This window comes from Pogona vitticeps, chromosome 13, assembly GCF_051106095.1.
Source record: "Pogona vitticeps strain Pit_001003342236 chromosome 13, PviZW2.1, whole genome shotgun sequence".
Classification (NCBI taxonomy): Eukaryota; Metazoa; Chordata; class Lepidosauria; order Squamata; family Agamidae; genus Pogona; species Pogona vitticeps.
Window position 1 is genome coordinate 13,341,878 of NC_135795.1, and position 24,158 is coordinate 13,366,035.

Here is a 24,158-nt window from a genome sequence, read left to right on the forward strand (position 1 = left end):
TAAACCATTTAAAGAAGACTGTGACTCCATGTACCCACTAGCACAGTGGTTCCCAACCTTGTATCTCCAGATGTTCTTGGACTAAAACTCCCAGAAGCCTTTGCCACCAGCTGTGCTGGCCAGGATTTCCGGGAGTTCCCGTCTAAGAATATCTGGGGACCCACGGTTGGGAACGCCTGTACTAGAGGATGAGCTGATGATTCAAAATGGAGTTTAATGGAGGAAGGCACGGCTTGGCTGAATTCCAAACAGAGGCACCCTTTACCACCCTATTCATTCAACTTTTCTTAAAACATATATTTAGCAACATTACAGTCAAGAGGAAGCTGAATGATTCCTGTTTTCAGAAAAGCTCTTTCTTTAGAACAAAGTCTCTTAATCTGGTGTGCTCCAGATATGCTGAACTACTGTTCCCATAATCCTTAGCCATGATGGTTTCTCTCTCACACATGCATATACACATAAATGTACATAAAACATTTACTTATTTTAATGTTATAGGGACAGGCTGTGCCTTTGCAATCAGTAAAAGAAAATTAACCTCCCCACAAGCTGAAGTATATGTACTGCACCAAGTTTACACAACCCAACACACTCTGCATGTGGTGAACTACAACTCCCACAATCCACAGCCAGTATATATTGTAAATGAACCCTTTACATTCTCTGGAAAGATGAAATTTCCTTTCCTTCTCCAGTTTCATAATGCAACATTTTAAAAGTGCACATTTGCAGAACTAACCTCTGGCTGCTCTCCCAGATGTGGCATTTTAGATGCCTGTAATGCACGTAATTTCTTCAGTAGAAACATTTTATCTTTGCCTTCCTACAAATCAAGAAATTTGAAAATGAGAGAACATTGGGGCTGGGTGGAGAGAAATCTTCAGATCTGATCCTTTTTCCACTGAACCATTCTTTTCCTCCTTTCTGAAATGAGCTATCTTCAGGGTGAAACTACATGAGGCAATAAATTTACTTTTATTTAGGAGAAAAAAGCCACTGTAACTGTAAGCAGTCTCAGTTCAGAAAAAGTGCTATCATTGCAAACAACTCCTTGGAAGGAAAACAGAAACTGGTGGATTAGGGTTTGCCATGAAATGGAAACAGCCTCAGCCCCATACCAGATCAGAAACACATTCCAGTATCAAGAGAAGTACCTTAAATAAACCCAAAAAACAGGTTGACCATAATCTGCATCTTTGTCTATGTACTGCGCTTTTGAGCTTCCAAGCTCCCTCCTTGGGCTCAAATGCACCGCTCAACTCATCCTTCTCACTGGCCCCAATGCAGGCACTGGTGGATTCCACCCCCCTCCATTTGCTATTTACTGTTTGATTGATGTTGAACTCCTGGCATTAAGTTATATATATTTAAAAAGTAAAGGTAAAGGTTCCCCTTGACAATTGTTGTCCAGTCGTGTTCGACTCTAGGGAGCGGTGCTCATCCCCGTTTCCAAGCCATAGAGCCAGCGTTTTGTCCGAAGACAATATTCCGTGGTCACATGGCCAGTGCGACTTAGATACGGAACGCTGTTACCTTCCCACCGAGGTGGTCCCTATTTATCTACTTGCATTTGCATGCTTTCGAACCACTAGGTTGGCGGGAGCTGGGACAAAGCAACGGGAGCTCACTCTGTCACGTGGATTCGATCTTACGACTGCTTGGGCTTCTGACCTTGCAGCACAGGCTTCTGCGGTTTAGCCCACCGCGCCACCACGTCCCTTATATATATATTTAAGCATCCAATAAAACAAAGAAAATAGATCAATAGTCATTGCCTATGATTACCTGCCAACGAAGTGGAGGCTGCCTTTTGTTGGGGGATAATCAACTTTGAGTTGCCTGCCAGTCGTGGGTAGGGTCAAAGCTGGCGACAGTGGTAGCTTCAGCCCATCTTACAGATGCCCTTTTTCTTTTCTTCCTAATTTCTCTGACACATTGTCCCCCCCCCCCAAGTTCTCAATTCCCTCTCCCTTCCAGTGGGCTGGCTGGAAGAGGGCCAGATCATTGCTCTCGTCAGCTTTTTCAGCTGATCCCTTGCAGAGGAATTCTGAAATATGTCAGGGGTGGCAGGTGTCCGCCTCTTCTCTTAAGGGGTAGGCAAATATCTAGGAGGCTGCTGTGCCTTTTAACTCATCAGAAATCAGGATTTTCATTGCTTCTGTGTCTTTTGGGAGAGGAGTGACAGGCACATGGTCTACTCATGTCCTCTTTTTATTGAACGCTTAAAAATACAAAATATAATGCCAGAGGCCAAACAGCCAATTTCAAACAGTGAAATACCCCATGGTTATTATGTGTTTCCTTCCTAAGGAAGCAGAGCCATATTCTTGAACAAGACAAATAATAATCGTGGGATTGCAGGGCTAGAGAGGGTCCATTGCTTAGTGCAGGGATGGGCCACCATGGCCCTCTTGATGTCTTTGGTCCGCAGCTTTTATCAGCCCGACATAATGTACACAGTAGGGAGGGATTCTAGGAGCTGCAGTCCAAAGACAACCCTCAACCTTCAGACCAGAAAATGGTTCCACATTAAATCCATACTAGATCTAGTCCTGCCCTCCTCAGTACAAGAAAACTGTCTAATGCATGGACTTGGCAGTAAAAAGTACTGTATGGTGCTCCCTAATAGCCTACTTACATTAATGATCTGCTCTTGTAGTAGTTTAACCATCATTTTCCGTCCATCTATGATTTGCCAGTAGAGGTATGACATAATCCTAAAACAGAGGTAAGATATTAAAGGCATCCTTTTTTTCGGAAAACAATATGCCCCATTATTATCTGCAAAGTTTTTGTTTTGTTTACAAAAAAACTAGGCACAAATCAAGTGTTAGGCTAGATCTCATGACTTATTTTCAGAGCTTGAAAAGTAATCGGTCACCATTACAATTACAGCCTCTCCAGAAAGCACTAACTATTTTCTCATTATTCAAAAGAAAGTAAGACTGTTACTTTTTACTTATTTTTTTTTAAAATCTGAATCCTACAACCTACTGGTCCATGGTACAAAACATACTGAAAGAGTACAGCCACACTACCTGCAACTATAAAAGTAACTAAACCAGTTAAAGTTAAACAATGAAAGGAAAGTGATCTTTCGGCTGCATTACAATTGTAACATGCCTTAGTTACTGCAAAAAGGAATTTCAAGTACAGTAGCTTGTTATTTCTAATTGATTACAAGCTCTTTTACATATCCTCTCTCTTGTTGTTGTAAACACCATTGTTGGTCAGCTGGGAATCAGAAATTCTTGCTGATCTATCGGTAGATTCAGGTCTACCATCCTGGTTTCCTTGAAACCCCTCCCCTAGCATATGAGGTCTCATTCTTGAATCAGAAGTAAACAAAATGTGGCCTGTAACTTCTAGTAGTTTCTTATATGGTTTAAGCAGTATATCCTCAAATGTTTTCTAATATTCTGCCAGAATCCCATCTCCTCCTGGGGATTTCCCATTCTTTTGCTTCCTGAAGGCTTCTACTATTTCGTTAAATGAAAATGTCTCATTCAGTATCTGTTTCTGTTCACTTGTCAGCTTTATATTACTATGTTCCCCCAGATATTCTTTGTTTCCCTTTGGGGATCTCCTTTTCCTCAAAGTTTTGATAAAATTTCTCTACAATCCTCTTTATTACTTCCTTTCTAGATTTTATCACTCCTTCCTCATATTTCAAGTTCTGAATTATAGATTTTCCTCTTTCTTTCCGTAGTTTATATGCCAACCACCTTCCTGGTTTATTTGCATTGTGAATTTTATTCTTTTCATCATTTCTTCTGTCATCAGAATATTCAGTTGATGTTGTATTATTTTACCTGCATCCTCAATCGTGTCTTGCTTAGGTTTTAACTGTTTTTCACACAAAAACAATGTATTTTCCAGATCTTGATATTTTGCCACCACCACCCCTCTTGCTGTGAATCTTATTATTAAACCCAGAAGAAAAGCTTTACTTCCTTCCCATACTGTAATCATTGACATTTCTGGAAGTGTATTAAAAGTTTTTTTTTAAATGTCCATCTCTTCTGTTATTTGTTTTGTAAGGATATAATTTTTAAAGGGTTATATTTAATCTCCAATATATAGAGTTGTATTTAATCTCCAGTATGTAGATCCAAGTCCCATTTCCAATTGCACCGAGATAAGACTATGATCTGCAAAGGTATTAGGTAAGATGTCTATTTCCGATACCTTTAATCCAACCTAGTGAGATGCTTTACGCCTATTGGTTAACACCTCGAAGGAACGAAGAAGGGCAGTGCCAATAAGGAAGAAAATGGAGGAGGTGGACTGAATTAAGATTCAATAAAACATAAACTTAGAATTAGGAACTAGGATGGAGGATTGAGATTCCAGTTTCAGATGCCAGTTTTTAGTGCTTTATGCTAAGACGTAATATAGAGAAAGAATAGAGGAAGGGGGCTAATTCTTGCCTGCCTTCCAAGAAGCTTTTTAGAATTTTATTTGATTTTTGCTAAATGAATTTTGTTAAGATTCTAACTGCAATATCTTATGGAAAGGTAACTTATGCTTTGCTTATGCAACGAACTGAATTATCTCTAAATACTTTATTTTTCTAATAAAAAATTATTCTTAAAATCCTAAGTTTGGTCTCTTGAACAGCAAAACTGCTGAGCCTGCTTCCAGAAGAATAGTTGGGCCACAGAATGCTACAGAGTCCTTTTGCCTGAGCTTTGTTCGTCCTGGCAGACTCCAAAGCCCATGAGTTTTCTCTTTTATTTTTCTTTCTTAATCACTTACAAGAACAGACTTGCGGGAAGGGGTTTGTGTACGTCCTGGCTGGGTCACTCAGACTCTGCTCAGCGAATTAGGAGTGCACATATACCTGGAACCTCTCTGTTCGGGTAGCAAGTGATTCTTAGGTGATCTTGTTGCTGACACCCTTTTCCTGAGTTTATATCTAGATGTCCATCCAAAACGGCATTAAAATTTCCCAATATGCAATACTCCTTGTATTCTCTCATTACTATTTCTTTTTGAAGTTCTTCATTGAACAGTTCTTGACTTTCATTGGGAGCTTATATATTAACAATCAACACTTTTTCTGCCTTATTTTGAATTTCCACCATTAGTACCCTCACATCCTCAGACACAAAAATTAGTTTTGGGTCTAATTCCTTTCGTATATATGTTGCCACACCTCTCTTTTTCTTTCTTGAATCTGATGCTATATAAACAATTCTCCTAATTTTTTATTTTCTAATAGATGCTGATCTGTTGGTAAATTCTTTTATGTTTTTGGAGTGAGTTTAAGCCATTTACGTTAACTGAAAGAATTCTGAGCCATTTTTTACTCATCTGGTCCATTTTTATTATTAAGGTTTTCTTTCCTCCTCTTGGATCCTCTTGTTTCCATGGTGTTTTCTTTTGCTTCTTCCCATTTGCTCTTCTAGCTAAGATTCTGAACTTCCTTCTGAGTTTGGTCATGATGGCCCACTTGATTGCTCCTCTTCCTGTTTCTCATCTGCCTTTTTCCCTTCTTTCCTACCCATCCATTTCCCTCTTTTTTATATAATGCCTTTATTGTTGAATTAATAGAATATCTCTATGACTGGAATTGGAAAAAGACACCTTCAAGTATCAATAATAATATTAAACTTACAAAATCAGTACATTTCATATATATAAGATGTTTTATAGATGGCATATGACTCCAACTGAACTTTCTAAAATGTATGAAAATGTTTCCAACAAGTGTTGGAAATTTAAAATACAGGAGGGTGTTGTTTAGTCGTTAAGTCATGTCTGACTCTTTGTGAACCCATGGGCCAGAGCGCACCAGGCCCTTCTGTCTTCCACTGCCTCCCAGAATTGGGTCAAATTCATGTTGGTCGCTTTGATGACACTGTCCAACCATTTCATCCTCCATCGTCTCCTTCTCCTATTGCCTTCACACTTTCCCAATATCAGGGTCTTTTCCAGGGAGTCGTCTCTTCTCATGAGATGGCCAAAGTATTGGAGCCTCAGCTTCAGGATCTGTCCTTCCAGTGAGCACTCAAGGTTGATTTCCTTCAAAATGGATAGTTTTGATCTCCTTGCAGTCCAGGGGACTCAAAAGCATCAGTTCTTCGGCGGGCAGCTCTCAGTTCCATACATTGCTACTGGAAAAACCATAGCTCTGACTGTGCGGAACTTTGTCAGCAAGGTGACATCTGTGCTTTTTAAGATGCTGCTGAGGTTTGTCATCACTTTCCTCCCCAGAAGCAGGCGTCTTTTAATTTCGTGGCTGCTGTCACCATCTGCAGTGATCATGGAGCCCAAGAAAGTAAAATCTGTCATTGCCTCCATATTTTCCCCTTCTATTTGCCAGGAGGGTACTTTCTATTATATTTGGTGGACATGTAGGGAAGCAAAAAATTACTGGAGATTAGTACATGAAATGTTATAAAAATTGTATCTTGTGAATTGTTTTGATAGAATATTATGTAGATTGTAGATAAGGAAACGAGATATGTATTTGATAATACATATAATTACTGCAGCTAGGATACCATATGGGAAAGGAAGAAAGCAGAAATACCATCCCTAGAGGAGCTGACAGAAAAGATACTGGAAGTGGCAGAGATGGGCGAACTAACAGAAGCACTAAATGAAAGGTCATCTCAAAAAGGACTCAAAAACTGGGAACGATTTTATAGCTGTACAGTACTTGAAATATGGATTGGAAAGCATAGATAAAAGAAGACTGTGAAGGTCCAACCAGGAAATGAAGAGATTAGTAACTATAGCAATTCTGGTAAAAATTGGTGTTTTTTTTAATCTTCCTCTTTAGCTTAACTGTATAAGTGGACGTAAAAGTACTCTCTTGCTCTCTGGAAATTTATCTTCCCCCCACCCTTATCTATTTCTCCTGAACCCCATCCCCCTACCCCCAATCTTATTCCCATTCAAAACAGATAAAACATTTTTTTTAAATGTGACCTACAGGCCACATGAGCCATCTCCCAGAAAGACCTATAAGATTTTGTATGAAAAACTATTGTGTAAGAAAAATTGAGGGGACGGCTATTATGACAGCTGGTGTGACTTTCCAAGGTACAGGAATAGAGAATTCGCTTTAAAAAAAACCTTTTTATTATTTGCAATTGTATGCCACATTCTGTTTATTGCTCTCTTTGAGAGATGGGCATGGACCTCGGTTCAGAGGTTTGTATGTGTGGCACCATAGGTGCTGGGCATTTCCGTCCCCTACCTCCCCAGCTGGCTCCCCCATTCACCAGCTGGTGCCTGCTCCTCTCCTCCTCCTCTTGGGCTGTTCAGCCAGTCAGGGGCCTCCCTGCCTTGCCTCCTTGGCTGATCGCCCACTCGGACAAGGAGGCGGGACAGGCAAGCCCGTGCTCCTTGCCGGGGACTGGCTGATCAGCCAAAGCGGAGGAGGAGAGGAGCGCGCACCCAAGTGGTGGCGAATTGGCTAGGAAGTCAGGGGAAGGGAACATGTGGCCCCACAGGTTCATGCCCATCTCTGCTCTCTTCCTCACTTGATTTTCGCAACCATCCTATGAAGTAGGTCTGGCTGAGAAAGAAACAGTATGAGGCCCAAGGCTGACCAATGAGTTTCATGGCTCAGTTTGGGACTAGAACCCTAGATCTCCTAAGTCCTCGTCCAACCCTCTCAAGGCTCATTGGCCTGCAGGCACTTACAGTACAATGACAGAGAGGATAAAGAAGAAATGCACGCTTTCAAATATGTTGCGATAAATCCACACAACCCAGAAAGAACTAGGATAACTGGTAAGGATCGCCACCCAGTCAGAAACGGCCTCAAAGATCGTCACCAGACCTCGGAAAGGGCCACAGGTTTCAGAAGGTGTCTGTCTAGAAAAAGAAAAAAAAAACGGTGGTGGGTAAAGTGCTAGGTTTTTATTCTGACATTCATAGCGCAATATGTTCAACCTCTCATGCCAGAGGACCAGTGTGGAGTGAGTAACCCTCCAGATGTTGTTGAATTATAACTCCAGTGATACCACATTATTAGGAATGCTAAGGTAAAGGGGTCTTGCAGTCCAGGAACGTTTAGAGGGCCAGATTCTGCCCCCACCCTCGATGACGTTCTAAATAGTGTGTTTTCTTGCTCTGCAGACCAAGCATATAGCTAGATAACCTTCACTTCTACAAAGTCCTAGGAAAAACTATTCTCACAGCTGTTTTCAGAGATTTTTGTAAGGATATAAATTAGCAGCTTCATAGAAATGGACCATCTCCCCCACAAAATCCACTGACAGAAGTTTTCCAAAATCCTGGGTTGAAATTATGAGCTGACTAGAATCCCATAATTTGTTCCTCCTTCTTCGGTCTGAAGCAAAGTAAGATCTCAAACAGACAACCTGAATGGGAAATGAGCAAGCAGCTTAGTGTTTTTAACTCCTTAGGAAGTTCAGCTCAAAGCTAGCCAGAGAGAGAAATCATACAATCGTTACATAAACACACACTGCTAGTTTGCTCTCCTTTTTTTGATGACAACAGAGAAAGCCAGGGTTGACATCACAAGGCATTTAATAAAGCATACACCCCAGCAAAGCGAGGGCGGGTGGGCCACAAAGCTCCAGAACCAAGTCAGGTTCAACCATCAGAAAGGGCCAAGCACGTGCACAGGCAAGAAAAGCAGGAGGGCAGATGTGGCAGGTCCTCCCCAGCTGGTCCTCCCGGGGGGGCTCCAGCGAAACCTTCCTCTTGGAGGACAGAGCCGTGTGGGCCATACACTAAAGTCTGTACCTCTATATTAGCCTGTTCCTTTCGGGTGTGGTGAAATAGGCCCCTCTGTCGGCCGTGTTCAGGTGAGATTCAGGGTAAGAAATCAGTCTTTCAAAGGCCTTGGGAAAGTTATATTTGGACTACAACTCCCAGAATTGGGGGGATTTGGGGATTTGCAATAACAGTGTTTCCAAGCTTAGGTCTTCATACCTCCAGAAGGTGACACCTAGGACAGCGAGGACTCCAGCAAAGGAGGGGAAAAAGAGCAGGAAGACAAAGATAGTGTTCATCTGGGATGCGCGCCAAGCCTTGCGAGGAGGCTGACAGTTCCTCATCAGACTGACCTTCCAGAACAAAGCAGGGGGGGAAAAATCAGGCATTTCAGAGCGCGCAACAGAGATGTGTCAATTGCACATTAGTTTAATTTTAAGCCTATTTATTGAGGAGCAAAGACCCATGGAATTTGAGAACATATTGTAAACCGTCTGTTCTTAGTGCTGGGAGATTTGCACTATGTTCTGAACTGAGGCTACAAAATCATGCAAATGTATAACATTTGCATGCCATTCTACAACATGATATTCTCTGGGTTGGTTATGATAAAGAAATCTAAAGCCCCATTTAAACACACACTACAACATTAAAGCACCCAAAAAGGTGATGACAAAACTCACAGCAGTCCAAAATTAAACTGTCATTTTGACCCTTTCTATCCTCCAAAATGGAATCTTCCAGGCTGATATACTTCTCAAAGGTACTAGCCCACAGGTCTACAAAACTCTAGCTACCCAGGTACATTCTAGTATTCAAAACATCCCAGTCAAACTGGATTCTTTAGTAAATACAGAAATAAATTATAGTACTCATAAATATGGAATTGTACTCAAGTTATACATGTAAATTCTCTGTCATGGTGGCTTGGGGTTCTGCAAGCTGCAGTAAAAAAGTAACTTTTCCAAGATATGTAATGAGTCCTATTGAACCTACTGTATTTCAGAGTAAATTCAAATATAACTGTAAGTGACTTAAAGAAGAGCAAAGAATTTAAACTTAGTAAAAGGCTTTAGTAGGAATAACTCAGTGTACCTTTTTCACACAAAATATGATGAAAAGTGATATAATTTGGATGGCTGGAAGCAAAGGTGAAAAAAATATGCCAATCCTGTAGGAAAAAAAGAAGGCAAGAAATGAACTCAATTTCCTGGAAGCAAAGGAGGTCCAGTTATGGTTAGATTGGAAGTCAAACCATATATTACACACAGCATGTTATTAGAAGCTGAAATCAGTGTTCCAGAGATGTGATTTCAGCAGATCAGATTTGCAAAACATGTGTTCACCTCCTTATGACCAAATGAAAAATAAACCATGATAACTGGCAAACCGAGGTCACAATGGGGCAATCAGGTGTCTTTCAGGACTGGAAGGGTTCTCTCCTTTAATGACACGCTATCTGTAATGTATAGTTTGAACCTAAAGAATTCAGTTTTTCAGAATCTTTCTAGAAAGTTATTTAAGGAAAAGTGTTGATAGTTCCCAGGACCCTTGAAAGTAGGCAGTTATAAACTTATCCCTTGAACTGAATGGGTTTGAGCAACACAGTTTTGGTTACACGAGGATATTTTTTTTCAATAAATAAATGAATATGTTGCTAATTATCTCCATGATGAGATTAAAGTTGGGCCTGAGAAAGCTGGGTCTTGGACTTACCGACCACACGGGGTCTGGCGCCCTAACCCCAGCATTGCTGAAGGGCGAAGTGTAGCTGCAATTTTAAAGTATCTTTTTATTAGCTGGTTTCTAAAAATCTAACTAAAAGAATTACTTTAAGAATATTTGAATGCTGTAGTTGCTAGTTTGTGAAATAAAAGGCCCCCCTCCTTCCACCCGCTTTGCTCGCATCAATACCCACAACACAGCGCATCCCATTCCTCTGCCACCATTTGGTGAGACTACACCCCCATTACTATAAAAGTAGCCAAGCATGCTTTGTTATATGACAGCTATAGCATAATGTATCTATAGCTATACATTATTAGAAAAGGTATTCATTACAAATAATCAGTTACTTCTAGTTTCTGGGACTTTTTAAGGAGAAAGACCATGAAGTTCTCTGAACTGTATTATTTTAACTCACCATGTCAAAGTCTGAGCATAGATCAAATCCAAAACGTTCCTAGCAATGTCAAATTCTGGCACACCCAGTTTTTTGCAGCACTTGGTCCCAATGATTCTGAAAAAAGTACAAAAATCAGTGTGAATCACAAGTTTTGGCCAGGGACTATTAGGATATTGCTCTGTGTAAGCAAAGACCAAAGTGCATAACCCACCAATTCGACTTAGTGAGAAGTCTGTGGACCTTTTGTTTTGTGCTGTTAAGTCAATTCCAAATTATGGCTACCCAATGAAGCCATGCTCTTCCAAAATTCCTATAATTAACAGCCCTATTTGGGTCTTTGCAAATTAAAGCCCTTGATTGAATCTATCCATCCCCAGTTCAGTTTTCCTCCCCACCCCCTTGTCTTAAACTCAGAAGTGGTGCAGAACTAGGCAACATGTTTCACTCATTTACAGCCTCAAAGGCAGGCTTTGGGACTTCTCCAGAGGGCTATCCTTAATGACAGTTTGGAAGCTTAAGGCAATACAAAATGCTCTACTCAGAAGGAGGTGGTGCACATCACGCAAGCGCTTCTATTGATTCAATGGCATTGTTGCCTTCAGAGGAAAACTTGCTAGAATTTAGACCAAGATGGTTTTCTCTCTTGAGACAAAAGATAGTAGATCAGGATCACTGTATATCTTTCAAAGATTTGCAGTAGATTGGCAAGGTTTCCATACTCCCAGTTGTTTAACAATATTGCTACTTTTAATTTGCAAGGGAAATTACGTTAAGTCTTGGTGGCATACTGTACAAGCCCAGGAATGCCACTTGCAGTTTGTTAATGAGTGGCAATTATGCATACGTAAATCAGCAAAAACATTCTGGCTAGAGATGGAGATGAATTAAAAAATGAATCACCAAATTTGTCCAAAAAAAGCTAATTCATCCATTCATATTCTTATGAATCAATGGCCCAACAAATATATATCAATGAATTTTAGTGATTTTTTTTACTTGTCAAATTGTTGGTCTATAAAATGGTCCCCCAGGCACCTGGCGACACCAAAATCACAGAGAAGCTTCCCACGACTCTCCTCTACAATATCTCCATGTTTTGTATAAATTGGGTTTTCCCAAGCCAGCTGTTAAGGGGACCCACTTTGTGGGGGTATAATTCAGACACCTGAAACCCAATCTTCACCAAACTTGGCGAGATTGTAGAGGAAGGTCAAGGGAAGCTTCCCTGCAATTTTGTGTCGCCACATGCTAGGGCAGATTTTCCATGGGGGCCTCTTTGTGGGTGCATATCTCTGATGTCCAAAAATCAACCTTCACTAAACTTGCAGGATATGTAGAGGAGAATCAGGAGAGGTTTCTCTGAAAATTTGGTTTCTCTAGGTGCTTGGGGGCTGTTTTACAGGCAAAAATTAATCAACGAACTGATTCATCAATTCATAAGAAAAACTGTAATGTGTTATTCCTGATTCATCAACCTTGATGATTCACAACTCAAAACTAATCACCAGTTTTCTGATTCATGCCTATCTCTAATTCTGGGCATAAAAAGCCATGGAAATTAGACTCCTGAAATGAAGAAAGCTTTGCCTAATTTGGAGTAAAAGGACTCTGAGGTTAATTCCCAGTTCTGCTTTTTTAACATAGTTTCCTTGGCTCAGAGACATGTTCCCTTTCAGTGTTATAGATTTTGCACCTGATTTTGTTTGGCATATCTTGGGGTTCTAGCAAACACAAACAATTAACAAAAAACCCAATGGATTCCTTAGGCCTGATGTTGGCCAATCGTTGAGTTGACTTCCCATTTCCTTTTAGTAATGCAAGCACAAAAGTATTGCTTGAATATCATAGAGAAGTGAGGACATACCGTCGCAGAAATTCTCCAAAGAAAGAACCCAATAAGCAACAGATGAAATCCGCAACAAGCAGCCTGTATATATCTTGGCCAACTAATGTTTCCCAACACTAGGAAAAACATAATAAAATAATTTGTATAAATCAAGTAGAAAATACATCTCTCCCTCTGTCTCTTGCCTTCTTCCATAAAGTCTCACAGTGTGAGAGGAGGAAAGGATCCTACGATACCCACGAAAAACAGAGACATGTCCATTTTGACACTGGTTGCATAGCAATTGGGGAAACAACATCTTCCTCCTTGGTATGGCTCAGTCTTGGCTCTGTACAGGACTGCACCATGTTAAACTCCAGGGAAGGACTCATCTGCAGAAGAAGTATCCCACGCTGGAAAACTAGCAAACGCAAGGTTAAGCTCAAAATCCTGTTCCTTGTCATGCAGATTTTTAATGTGCAAGAAATATTTTGAAGGAGCTTTTGAGCGACCTCTGGCAGTCTAAAGTAATACAACCCAACAGAGAGCATCACCCAGCTGCTGTTTGCAAGAACAAAGCCAAGTCCGGTGCCTTCATATAAAAATTCACAGCACTACTGAAGCAAGGTTAAAATCCTACCTCTAGCTTTGATACAGCCACTGTGTTAAGCCAGTAATAGCAGAGGATTCCAATTATAGTTATTTTCAGAATAACATTCCTATAAAGAGGAAGTGACAACATCAGGATTCAGTAACACCGAAGAAAACAAAGGAAAAAAGGGAAAGGAAAATGGAAAATAATAAACTGGAAAACTATTCTTCATTCATTCCATCATTTAGATACTCATTCATTCATTCATTCAGGGCATTATTCTGTGCCCCTCCTTATGATGATAATGTTTGGAGAGAGATATAGAAATCATGGTTCTCTGTTGAAGGAAAAATGAACTATTTTTGGGCTACAACTCCTAGAATCCCCCACTGGCACAGGTGGACATAATGAGGGTCCAGTTCCCTGGGACCATACTGTCCATCCTGCTCTCCCTTCCAATCAGTCCAGAACTTGCAGCTGGCTAGCCACTCGTCAGCCTGGCAGGGAGACTCGTCTTCCCTCCTTCTGCCAGGAGTGGCTAGCTGACCACAAGCTGTGGAGCGAGTGGAAGGGACAGCACCCTTGTTATGTCAAGTTGTGCATTCATATACAAATACAAATACACCCATCTCTAGTTTAAACCCATAAACAATCAGCAGAGAAATTCCCATGTCTGGGCACCCACACAGAGAAGGCCCTGCAATGGGACTATGAGAAAGGCCAGCCCCATGAATCCAAGAGTTTTTGAGTCACATCCTGCATGTTATTATTGGTTTGAGACAAAACAAGAGGCAGAGCATTACAAAATAGGGAAGGGAAAAAGGAGAGACAGAGATGAAGGCATACCTGACAATTGCAGTGTAGATCTGGTGCCTGGGAAAAGTGAATTTTTCAAAAAAGCTGAAGAAAGAGTACAACAACGGCACAAGATGGTTTAGGAGGCTCACCACAATCGGCAACACCAGAGTGCTGGCTTGGCTCTCCAGGTCAGTTTTCTCCCCTTCTAGAAATATCTTGGAGTGGAGGGGGGAAAGAGAGAGAACATCTAGATCAACAAGCAATAGGGGCCCTCCCCTTCTTCAACCAGGCACTGGCCAGGTGTATTAGAATACGTACAACTCCCTTCATCCCCGCCAGCATTGCTGATTGTCTGTTTGGCTGCAGAATGACGGACGATCTAGTTGAACACATCTGGGCAGTACCAGTTTGGGAAAAGCTACAACATCGTTCCATTTTTTTTCATATTCATAATACCTTAATGAACTTACACCAGAAACCACCAAAAACCCAAAGCATAACGCTGATCATTTCGAATGAGGAAAAGAGCTAGGCTCCACTTCTCATAGCTTATTCATGCCTTACTAACTTTTCACAGCAGTCAGTTCTGAAAGGCAGATACTCACGACAGTGCTCACAGTGAACACCTGAGCCAGGAAAGGCTTTAAAAAAAACAACAAATGAAAGTTTCCAGAATTTCCAAGCCAACAAAGCCAGTGGCAATGTTAGTTGGGAGATTCTGGAAGTTGCAGTCCAAAACAGTAACTTTTTCAGACTCTAAACAAACCCAATGGAAAGAGTTCAAAAATACTGGCAAATATTTTGATCCAAGTCAATTGTCTAGTTACAAACTGCAACAGAAAAAGGTATTTTTAAAAGAGAATGGGTTTTGCTTGCCCATTCATCAGCAAGACATCCCAAAATAGTTCGTGTTTTATAGCAGAGCATAGCTCAGAACTCTGCATTAATGCTGGGAAAACTACGCTAAAGGCTGCAGGAAAGATTTTAAAAAGGACAGACATGCCTGAAATGGCTGGCAGAAGGTATCATTACCCCAGCTGACTGAAAAGCCATGATGTTTTGTCCTTCTGTGTCCTGCCTTCATGACATACTGTATTTTTCGCTCCATAAGAAGCACCTTTCCATAAGACGCACCAATTTTTTAGGAGAAGAAAACAGGAAAATATAATCTGTTTTCTTCGCTCCATAAGACGCACAGACTTTCCACCCCCCTGTTTTGTGGGGAAAAAAGTGTGTCTTATGGTGCGAAAAATACGGTACCTACTGATTGGCCAGAATAATCACCAAGTGAGAAAACTGCAAGCAAAAAACCCCGACTTTCTGCACCTCCTATTTGGCTCAGCAGAGATGCTCCTGCTGCCAATAGGAGCTTTTCTTCCTTGCCAAGTAGCAGCTTCAGGAGGGCGACGCTCATTAAGACTGCAGTGCATTAAAAAGGGGGTTAAATTCTCCTCTGTGATACCCAGTGTGGTGCAGTGGATAGAGTGATAGACTAGGACTCAGGTGGTTTGGTTTCGAATCCCCACTTAACCGCGGGAACTCACTCAGGGCGTGGAACTCACCCCTTAAATATCTCACTTATCTTGAAAAGCTTATTAATGTTGCTACAAGTCGGTTCCAACTTGACGGCACATAGCAACAACTCCCTTGTGGTTCTAAGTCTGATCCGGTCACCCAACAGTTGCATGACAGCCTTACAAACCATGCTTGACACAACATTTGGTCTGGCCCATGGCATGACCCTGATCTTGCACGGCACTGCTAATCACCTCTAGACACACACTAAGTAGTGAAAGATTATGAGAATCATTGTCCACATGTCTGAAGAGCCACATGTCGATTGTGTTTTGCCTGATTTTTCTATTCCCCTTTCAGTTTCTGAATTCCCCCCACCCCCATATTTTAATAATCTGCCCTAGGTCCTCTTGATAAAAAGGTGTCTAAATCATTTAAACAACAACAGCCCCTTATCCCAGGGTCCTACAGCGCTTGGAAGAGGATCCAGGCCACTTCTGTTTGAAGAGAACCCTCAGAACCTTCTCTCTTCCTCTCTTAGCTGGGGGGGGCATGGGCCAACTCCCCCATCAGTCTCACTCAATGTCCCACGCTCCAGATGCTTCAGGCTACAACGCCCATCAGACCAGCTAGTAAGGGCAACTGCTGGGGATGCTGGGGGCTATAGTCCAGAACATATAGAGGGCCATAAGCTTTGGAAACCCTTCCTAGGCAAACACTCCCTTCAAAAGCAAGACTCCATCATTCTGCAATCTAGGATGGTTAATATGGTTACAGACACGGACTAAAAGAGGTGTTAGAAGTTTAACCATACCTCCAAATTGACTTGGGAGAAGAAGTAAATACCAGCACATGAGCCAATTGCAATGCTCAGTGAGATCACCCAAGCCCCCAGATGGATGGCGATCCGGGAGATTCTTTGGCTGAGAGGAAGCTTCAGGGCTCCAACTGTGATCTCAGACAGGGTCTCCTAGAAAAAAAAAAGCAATCACCAGTTCGTTATTCAGGGGGGAGGGACTGGAACAGAACTTATGAAATCCGACCTGTGTGATTTGGTATCATTATATATTTTTGATGCTGTGAATTTAGGAGCTAGAGTCCAGCTCTTCTTTCTAAAACAAAACTTTTCTAATACACAGCAGCTATTCAAAGATGGGGAAACATTGTAGGCCTGTAGAGAGCCAGTGTGGTGTACCAAATAGAATATCAGACTCTGGCCCAGGAGATCTGAGTTCCAATCTCCGCTTGACCATAGAAACTCACTACAGGTGGCAAAGGTAAGCCACTTCCTCCACATCTTCTTTAGGTCAAAACTCCTATTAGAGTTGATGTAACTCAGAGTCAGGAGATCATCAACGCCTTTCCTATCACTCAAGAGCAGACGCTGTGCTGGCCAGATATCAATTAACAGAAGGATTCTCAAACTGAAACGCTCAAACCTGCATCCAGAAGCAAATGTAAGACAGAGAAATTTGTCACAGGTACAATAATTAGAAAAAGACATCAGGCCAGAAGGAGAAGGGCTGTGTGAATGAGCTTTCCCTGCAGAAGGAAGGAACGGACGGCCCTTCCAATGTAGTTGGACTGCAACTATTCTCATCGCTACCCTCTGGCTTTCCTGGTTGGGACGAATGGGAGTTGTAGTCCAACAACATCTGGAGAGCTTCCCATTTCCTGCCCCGATCTACTGTCTTCATGGCCCTCAACTAAAGGCTGTCTAATATCTACAAGGAATTAAGCCACATAAATGGTTACTTAAGAAGCCTTAAGTTAAAAGGCCTGTCTTGACCCGCATCTGGTCTCCCACAGTGGCCACCGAGACTCCTTCCTGTACAGAAGCAGCCCAGGCAGGCAAAAGCTATCCCTCCATCCCTCCCTCCGATCTCCTTAAAAAGAACCCAAGGCAGCTTTATTGTTCCTCAATGATGTATTTATATCAGTTTGGGGGGTACTGCCTGTGTGTATTATGTGTGGTCAAGTCGGAAATGATTTATAGTGACTCTAATAACATTTCTAAGGTGAGATATTTAAAGAGTGGCTTTACCACTGCTACACCCTTACCTGTGAGTCTCCACGGCCAAGTGGGGATTTCCACCCAGGCCTCTGGAGCTGCAGTCCACTGTTCTGTGTAAGACACTACCACTGGGTATTGCATAGCCCTCAGGAATAGTGTGTGTTTAGTTGTTTAGTCGTGTCCGACTCTTCGTGACCCCATGGACCAGAGCACGCCAGGCCCTCCTGTCTTCTACTGCCTCCCGGAGTTGTGTCAGGTTCATGTTGGTTGCTTCGCAGACACTGACCAGCCATCTCATCCTCGGTCGTCCCCTTCTCCTCTTGCCATCACACCTTCCTAACATCAAGGTTTTTTCCAAGGACTCTTTTCTTCTCATGAGATGGCCAAAGTACTGGAGCCTCAGCTTCCGGATCTGTCCTACAAGTGAGCATTCAGGGTTGATTTCCTTTAGAACTGATAGGTTTGTTCTCCTTGCAGTCCAGGGGATTCTCAAGAGCCTCCTCCAGCACCACAATTCAAAGGCATCAATTCTTCGGCGGTCTGCTTTCTTTATGGTCCAGCTCTCACTTCCATACATCACGACAGGAAAAACCATAGCTTTGACTATTCGGACTTTTGTTGGCAAGGTGATGTCTCTGCTTTTTAAGATGCTGTCAAGATTTGTCATCGCTTTCCTCCCAAGAAGAAGGCGTCTTTTAATTTCAGGGCTGCTGTCTCCATCTGAAGTGATCATGGAGCCCAGGAAGATAAAATTTGACACTGCCTCCATATCTTCCCCTTCTATTTCCCAGGAGGTGATGGGACCAGTGGCCATGATCTTAGTTTTTTTGATGTTGAGTTTCAGACCGTTTTTTGCACTCTCCTCTTTCATTCTCATTACAAGGTTCTTTAATTCCTCCTCACTTTCTGCCATCAGAGTGGTATCATCTGCATATCGGAGGTTGTTGATATTTCTTCCGGCAATCTTAATTCCGGCTTGGGTTTCTTCCAGTCCAGCCTTCCGCATGATGTATTCTGCATATAAGTTAAATAAGCTGGGGGACAATATACAGCCTTGCCGTACTCCTTTCCCAATTTTGAACCACTCAGTTGTTCCATGACCAGTTCTAACTGTTGCTTCCTGTCCCACATATAGGTTTCTCAGGAGATGGATAAGGTGGTCAGGCACTCCCATTTCTTTAAGAACTTGCCATTGTTTGCTGTGGTCCACACAGTCAAAGGCTTTCGCATAGTCAATGAAGCAGAAGTAGATATTTTTCTGGAACTCTCTGGCTTTCTCCATAATCCAGCGCAAGTTAGCAATTTGGTCTCGAGTTCCTCTGCCTCTTCGGAATCCAGCTTGTACTTCTGGGAGTTCTCGGTCCACATACTGCTGAAGCCTACCTTGTAGGATTTTGAGCATAACCTTGCTAGCGTGTGAAATGAGTGCAATTGTACGGTAGTTGGAGCATTCTTTGGCACTGCCTTTCTTTGGGATTGGGATGTAGACTGATCTTTTCCAATAGTAGCCATGGATATTCATAGCTCAATGATAGAACATCATGGGAGGTCCCAGGTTCAATCCTCAGGATTTCTAGGCAGGACAGGGAGGCCTACGGCAACAATCTCTTGTGCCCCCTATTTGTGTATGGATTTGATGGCATTTTATTATTTTTCATTTATTGTTTGGTATACAGTGGTGCCCCGCATAACGAGCGATTCATTTAATGACGAATCCGCATAGTGATGTGTTTTTTGCGATCGCAAAAGCAATCACAGTGCGATGTTTTAAATGGTAAAACATCAATTTTCGCATAGCAATGTTTTTAAAACAGCTGACTGGCGGTTCCAAAATGGCCGCCGGGTAAATGAAATGGCCACCCGCAGTGTTTTCGCACCCTTTCCTCGCTTACCGGGCAGCGTAAATGGCGGCTGTATGGAGGATTTCTGCATAACGGTGAGTTTTTTGCATTCCTATGGGCTTCTTTGTCCCGCATAGCGAGTAATCCATATAGCAACGATTTTTCGGAACGGATTATTTTAACGGATTATCATCACTATGCGGGGCACCACTGTATATTGTAAACGACGTTCCGTGTCTCGTCGCACTGGCCACGTGACTACGGAAACTGTCTATGGACAACGCTGGCTCTATGGCTTGAAGACGGGCATGAGCACTGCACCCTCGAATCAGACACAATTGGACTAAATGTCAAGGGGAAACTTTATCTTTACCTATATATTATATATTTTATTTATTTCGCTATGGTTTTATAATTTGATTGAAGTTTTTTATGTCGGCTATGGGTCACCTTTTTTGTTTTTGTTAATGGTGATTGATTAGGATACTGAGGATATTTTCTTTTAATTATTTTTAATTTTGATTGTACTGTTTGTTTTATATCGTGCATTGCAAACCATCTCAAGGAGTGATCTCACTAAGTTGGGCAGTCTGTAGGTTAAACAAATAAATAAATAAATCTGTATAAAATCCCAAGAAGCTGCTACCAGTCAGACAATGCTATGAAGCACCAGCCAGTGGTCTCACCTCAGTATAGGGTTGCTTCCTGTGCACCCATAAGTTCCTTTGTTCCTATCAGTGGAGAATGCGTAGCCTTCCAGGTGTGGTTGAAAAGCAGATCCCATCAACTCTAGCCAAAATTATCAGTGGTGAAGGATCATAGGAGCTGTGGCCCAACAATATCTGAAAGGTCACACATTCCCTATGCTGAATTGATTCAGTCCCCTTTTTAAATTAATGTATGTTAATGGCTTAGAACTGCACATCTGGAAGAGACCCGAAGGATCATCAAGTCCAGACCCTGTCAAGGAGGCCCAGTGAAGGATAAAACTCCCAACCTCTGGCTCTGCAGCCAGTCACCGGAACCACTGAGCAGTTCCAGGTGTTACCATGTCTTGAGGTGGGAAACGTTTTCCTTATATACCTTGATTTGGGTGCTGAGATTTTTCTGCTTTAGCTTGACAGCTTTTTCATTGGTGACGCTGAAGTCCCAGACACAGAGAAGTTTGGCAGCATTTCCAGAATACATCTGAGGATTAACAAAGTTGGCACGGAAAGATTTTGCCATGCTGTGTGTGAGAACAATGAAACATAAAACGGCAATTTTATGGAACCGGAAGAGGAGAAAATATCAAAATACAGTATTAGGGAAATCATATGTATTTATCCATCCATCCATCCCAACCCATTTTCCCTTACCTAATGGGATGATTTCTTAAAAATGTAACACAGGAATTCTCCTTCACCAGAATAAAACATATTCACTTTAGAATAAAAGTAGAATCTAAACATTACTGTACCTGTACAGCAAGCTGAGAAAGCAGACAATGAAATAAATTCCAAAGGTGAAAATATAGGCTAGCTGTATGTAATACGTAGAAATACTCTCATTTTTCATTACTGTAGTGTTGGTGTAAAAGCCATAATACAGTACGGTGTCTGTAAAGTATCCCTGGAAAAAGCAGGAGAGGAACATAGAAGTCATGCAAGCGCAAATCCTTAGCAAAAGGATTCTATTGTTGCTATTGTTACAAAGCAACACAAGTGCTTTAGCGCAATGCCTTTGGAGCACACTAAGGCTGCGCATGGATTCAATGTGGAGGCCAAGTCAGGGCTTTGGAATACATCCGAATTAGGGCCACAGTGATTCGCAGGTCATATGCTTTGAATTTTGCTTTAGAGCCAAATCTGTTTGTAAATTTGCAGTAGGCACTAACTTTCATTTGAAAAGCAAACTCTTTTTAAAGTTTGTATTAAATATACACAAAATTTCAAGACAGCTAAAGTAACAGGTTTGCTTACTAGTCACCCTTAGAGTTTGCTTTAAAAAAAACCCTCACAGACAAAAAATTATTTGTGCCCCATCTAATTGTATTTGTGTTCTGGATCCAAACTGATTTGTACATTTGCTTTGGCCACAAACTGACTTTGGTCATTCTGTTTTGATTCAGAAGGCAAGCAAATCAGCCTGAATCAGTTCTGAATTTGTGATTTGTCTGAATCCCATGCACAGCCCTAGAAAACACCAGGATGCAGTTCGAAAACGTCTAAATTCTGCATTTAGGCAAGGGCATTCCATGAGAGTCTACGGTCTTATCATCTTCCTTCCTTCAAAATATAGTAAACCTGCTGTACTTTGGGGAACCTTGCCATTCATTCTGCCATTCATTCTGGTGAATGGGTCCCTAAACATCTAGCCCAAAGTCTTGCTCTGATAGCACCACTATGGAGTGCAATCACAGGCACACAAGACTCTACCATGGTAACTGTCCCCTCATTAATTGCCTGAAATCCAGTAGTAAGTTGCAAATAGAGTAGGTCCACTGAAACAATGGAACTTACATAGGCACTGACTCATCAAACCCCTACTTGATTAGAGACGGGTAAACCTTCATTTAATGCTACAATAGGTGTTTGGCAGCTCAGCAGGCACCCACTCCAAAGAAGCGCCTGGAGGAGGCAGGGCAGGGAAGCCGGGGGGGGCTGTTTCTGAGCAGGCACTTGCTGAAGGGATAGGGCGCTAAACCACCAAATACGCTGCAGTGGTAAACGAACCAGGACAAACCACCAAACGGGTGATTCATGCCCATCTCTGCTACCAGTTCATTGAACCTACTCTAGTTGCAACTTACCATTGGATTTCCGCTACTGTATCACAGGTGGGCCCTTCCAAATTGGCATTTATATTCTTTCAAGCTCCCCATCTAGGACTGACCATGCTGGATTTCGTTTGTCATTCAGACAACATCCCCTTATCCTGCCAGGTACAGGTACGAACAGTTCCCCATGAATTCCCACATCTTTTTGACCCCCCCCCCAAAAAAAACTCTTCTGTCTGTTTTGTGTCCTGTTTCTCATCCCAACCCAAAGCTTCCCCTTCCTTCCTCTTTGGAACAAACCTTGTTCCAACATTTCAGAAATTGAGGGGGGGTTGTGGATGAATACAATGCTTGCTTCCCCAATATTCCACAAATTGACAGAGAAATTGGGGAGGTGCAAAGGAGGAGGTAAAAGCAGGCCTGGAAATCTGATGGCAAAGAGGCACCCTAAGAATTGTCCACTTTTTACAGTCGTGCCAAAAGCTGCACCTCGAAGGGGATTGAAGCAGAGAAACAGCTCAGCCCTAGGCCACCAACTGCCAAAAGGGGACCTCCAATAGATAAATTCGGACAGAAGACAAACAGTAAAGAACTGGGCTGCGCGGCTGGTAAGTGGTGCCGCCGCACGGACTCATATCACGCCGGTTCTGAAAAATTTACACTGGCTGCCAGTTGCTGCTCGGGCCCAATTCAAAGTCCTTCTCTGACATATAAAGCCCTAAACGGCTTAGGACCTGGTTACCTAAAGGACCGCCTTCTTCCATACAAGCCTGCCCGCCCTCTAAGATCAGGCCAGGAGGCCCTTCTGAAGGTGCCATCCCTGAAAGAGGTGAGGGGGATGGCATGTCGAAATAGGGCCTTCTCGGCTGTTGCCCCCCAACTTTGGAAGGCCCTCCCTATAGAGATCCGCCTGGCTCCAACACTCTTGGCTTTTTGGCGCCAGGCAAAGACCTTTCTGTTTAGCCAGCATTTTAATTAAACAGTATACCCTAGCTGGCCACATGAGCAGCAGGACTTATTAATTTAAATGTTTTAAGAATTATTTTAATATATGATATTTTATATTGTCTTTTAAAATGTTTTTAATCTTGTACGCTGCCCAGAAGCCACTGGTAATGGTGCAGCTAAAAATTATTGTAAATGAATGAATGAATGAATGAATGAATGAATGAATGAATGAATGAATGAATGAATGAATGAATGAACGAACAAACAAACAAACAAACAAACAAATAAATAAATAAATAAAGAGAGGCACTAATGTCTTGGGCTGGCTTCCTTCCCCCACTAGAACAAAATAAAATACATTAAAATGTGCCCTATTTCTTTTCCTTTGGACTTGCCTCCCCTGCATGAAATTGAGATGCCTGCTTGAGATAACCCAAAATCTCAGCAGAGCACAAGAGTCATACAATGAAGGAACGAATGAAATCCAGTCCCCCTCCCCTTCTGAACACTTACCGCTCCTGTGAAAAATTCAAGTCCTGTGAAGGAGAGGCTATTTGGTTTGGCTACTAAGAGCTGAGGAATTGCAATGAAACTGAAGTTCACAAGGAATGAGAAAATGTTGAACATCAGCAGCCACGTCAAGAAAACAAAGTAGGAACGGATGCTGGTCCCAAATTTGCCACCAATGTCTTTGAGAATCTTCTGCCAAAGTTTAAAGAACTGAAAGGAGTCCCACAAGCCATTTTTGAACCTCCGAAAAGACTAGAAGGAAAAGAATGAGACCATAAAACAAAACAAAATAGGAGCCTTTGGTCAATGCACAATCCAACTCTGGCCTTCAAAAAAATTCTTCTGGTTGTTCCATTAATGGAAAAGACACTAGCTGCCATCCAATGCATGCTTGGCTAGACATGAATCTCATTGAATACAATGGAGCTGACTTCTGAATAGACATGCACAGAATTATGCTGATAATGTAAAGAACAGCTCCTCCTGACGTTTTAGAGTGCAGCTAGTAAGCCTGTAGCTCTCTAGAAGC

The 24,158-nt window shown here is 42.0% G+C and overlaps 1 protein-coding gene across 3 annotated transcripts in view; it reads right to left on the bottom strand.

Annotated features, from left to right (window-relative positions):
- The window catches only part of TMC5 (transmembrane channel like 5), a 47,684-nt gene that overhangs the window by 4,293 nt on the left and 19,233 nt on the right, over positions 1–24,158 (bottom strand). For all 3 annotated transcript variants that reach the window (XM_078381238.1, XM_078381237.1, XM_072982879.2), the window contains exons 8-20: positions 23,633–23,881; positions 20,873–21,024; positions 20,497–20,641; positions 16,373–16,528; positions 14,092–14,258; positions 13,294–13,372; positions 12,693–12,790; positions 10,847–10,942; positions 9,799–9,874; positions 8,923–9,056; positions 7,663–7,836; positions 2,642–2,720; positions 743–826 (exon numbers count right to left, since the gene is read on the bottom strand). In XM_078381238.1, the coding sequence (XP_078237364.1) occupies positions 743–826; positions 2,642–2,720; positions 7,663–7,836; positions 8,923–9,056; positions 9,799–9,874; positions 10,847–10,942; positions 12,693–12,790; positions 13,294–13,372; positions 14,092–14,258; positions 16,373–16,528; positions 20,497–20,641; positions 20,873–21,024; positions 23,633–23,881 (1,689 nt within the window). The remainder of the gene's footprint in view (positions 1–742; positions 827–2,641; positions 2,721–7,662; positions 7,837–8,922; positions 9,057–9,798; positions 9,875–10,846; positions 10,943–12,692; positions 12,791–13,293; positions 13,373–14,091; positions 14,259–16,372; positions 16,529–20,496; positions 20,642–20,872; positions 21,025–23,632; positions 23,882–24,158) is intronic.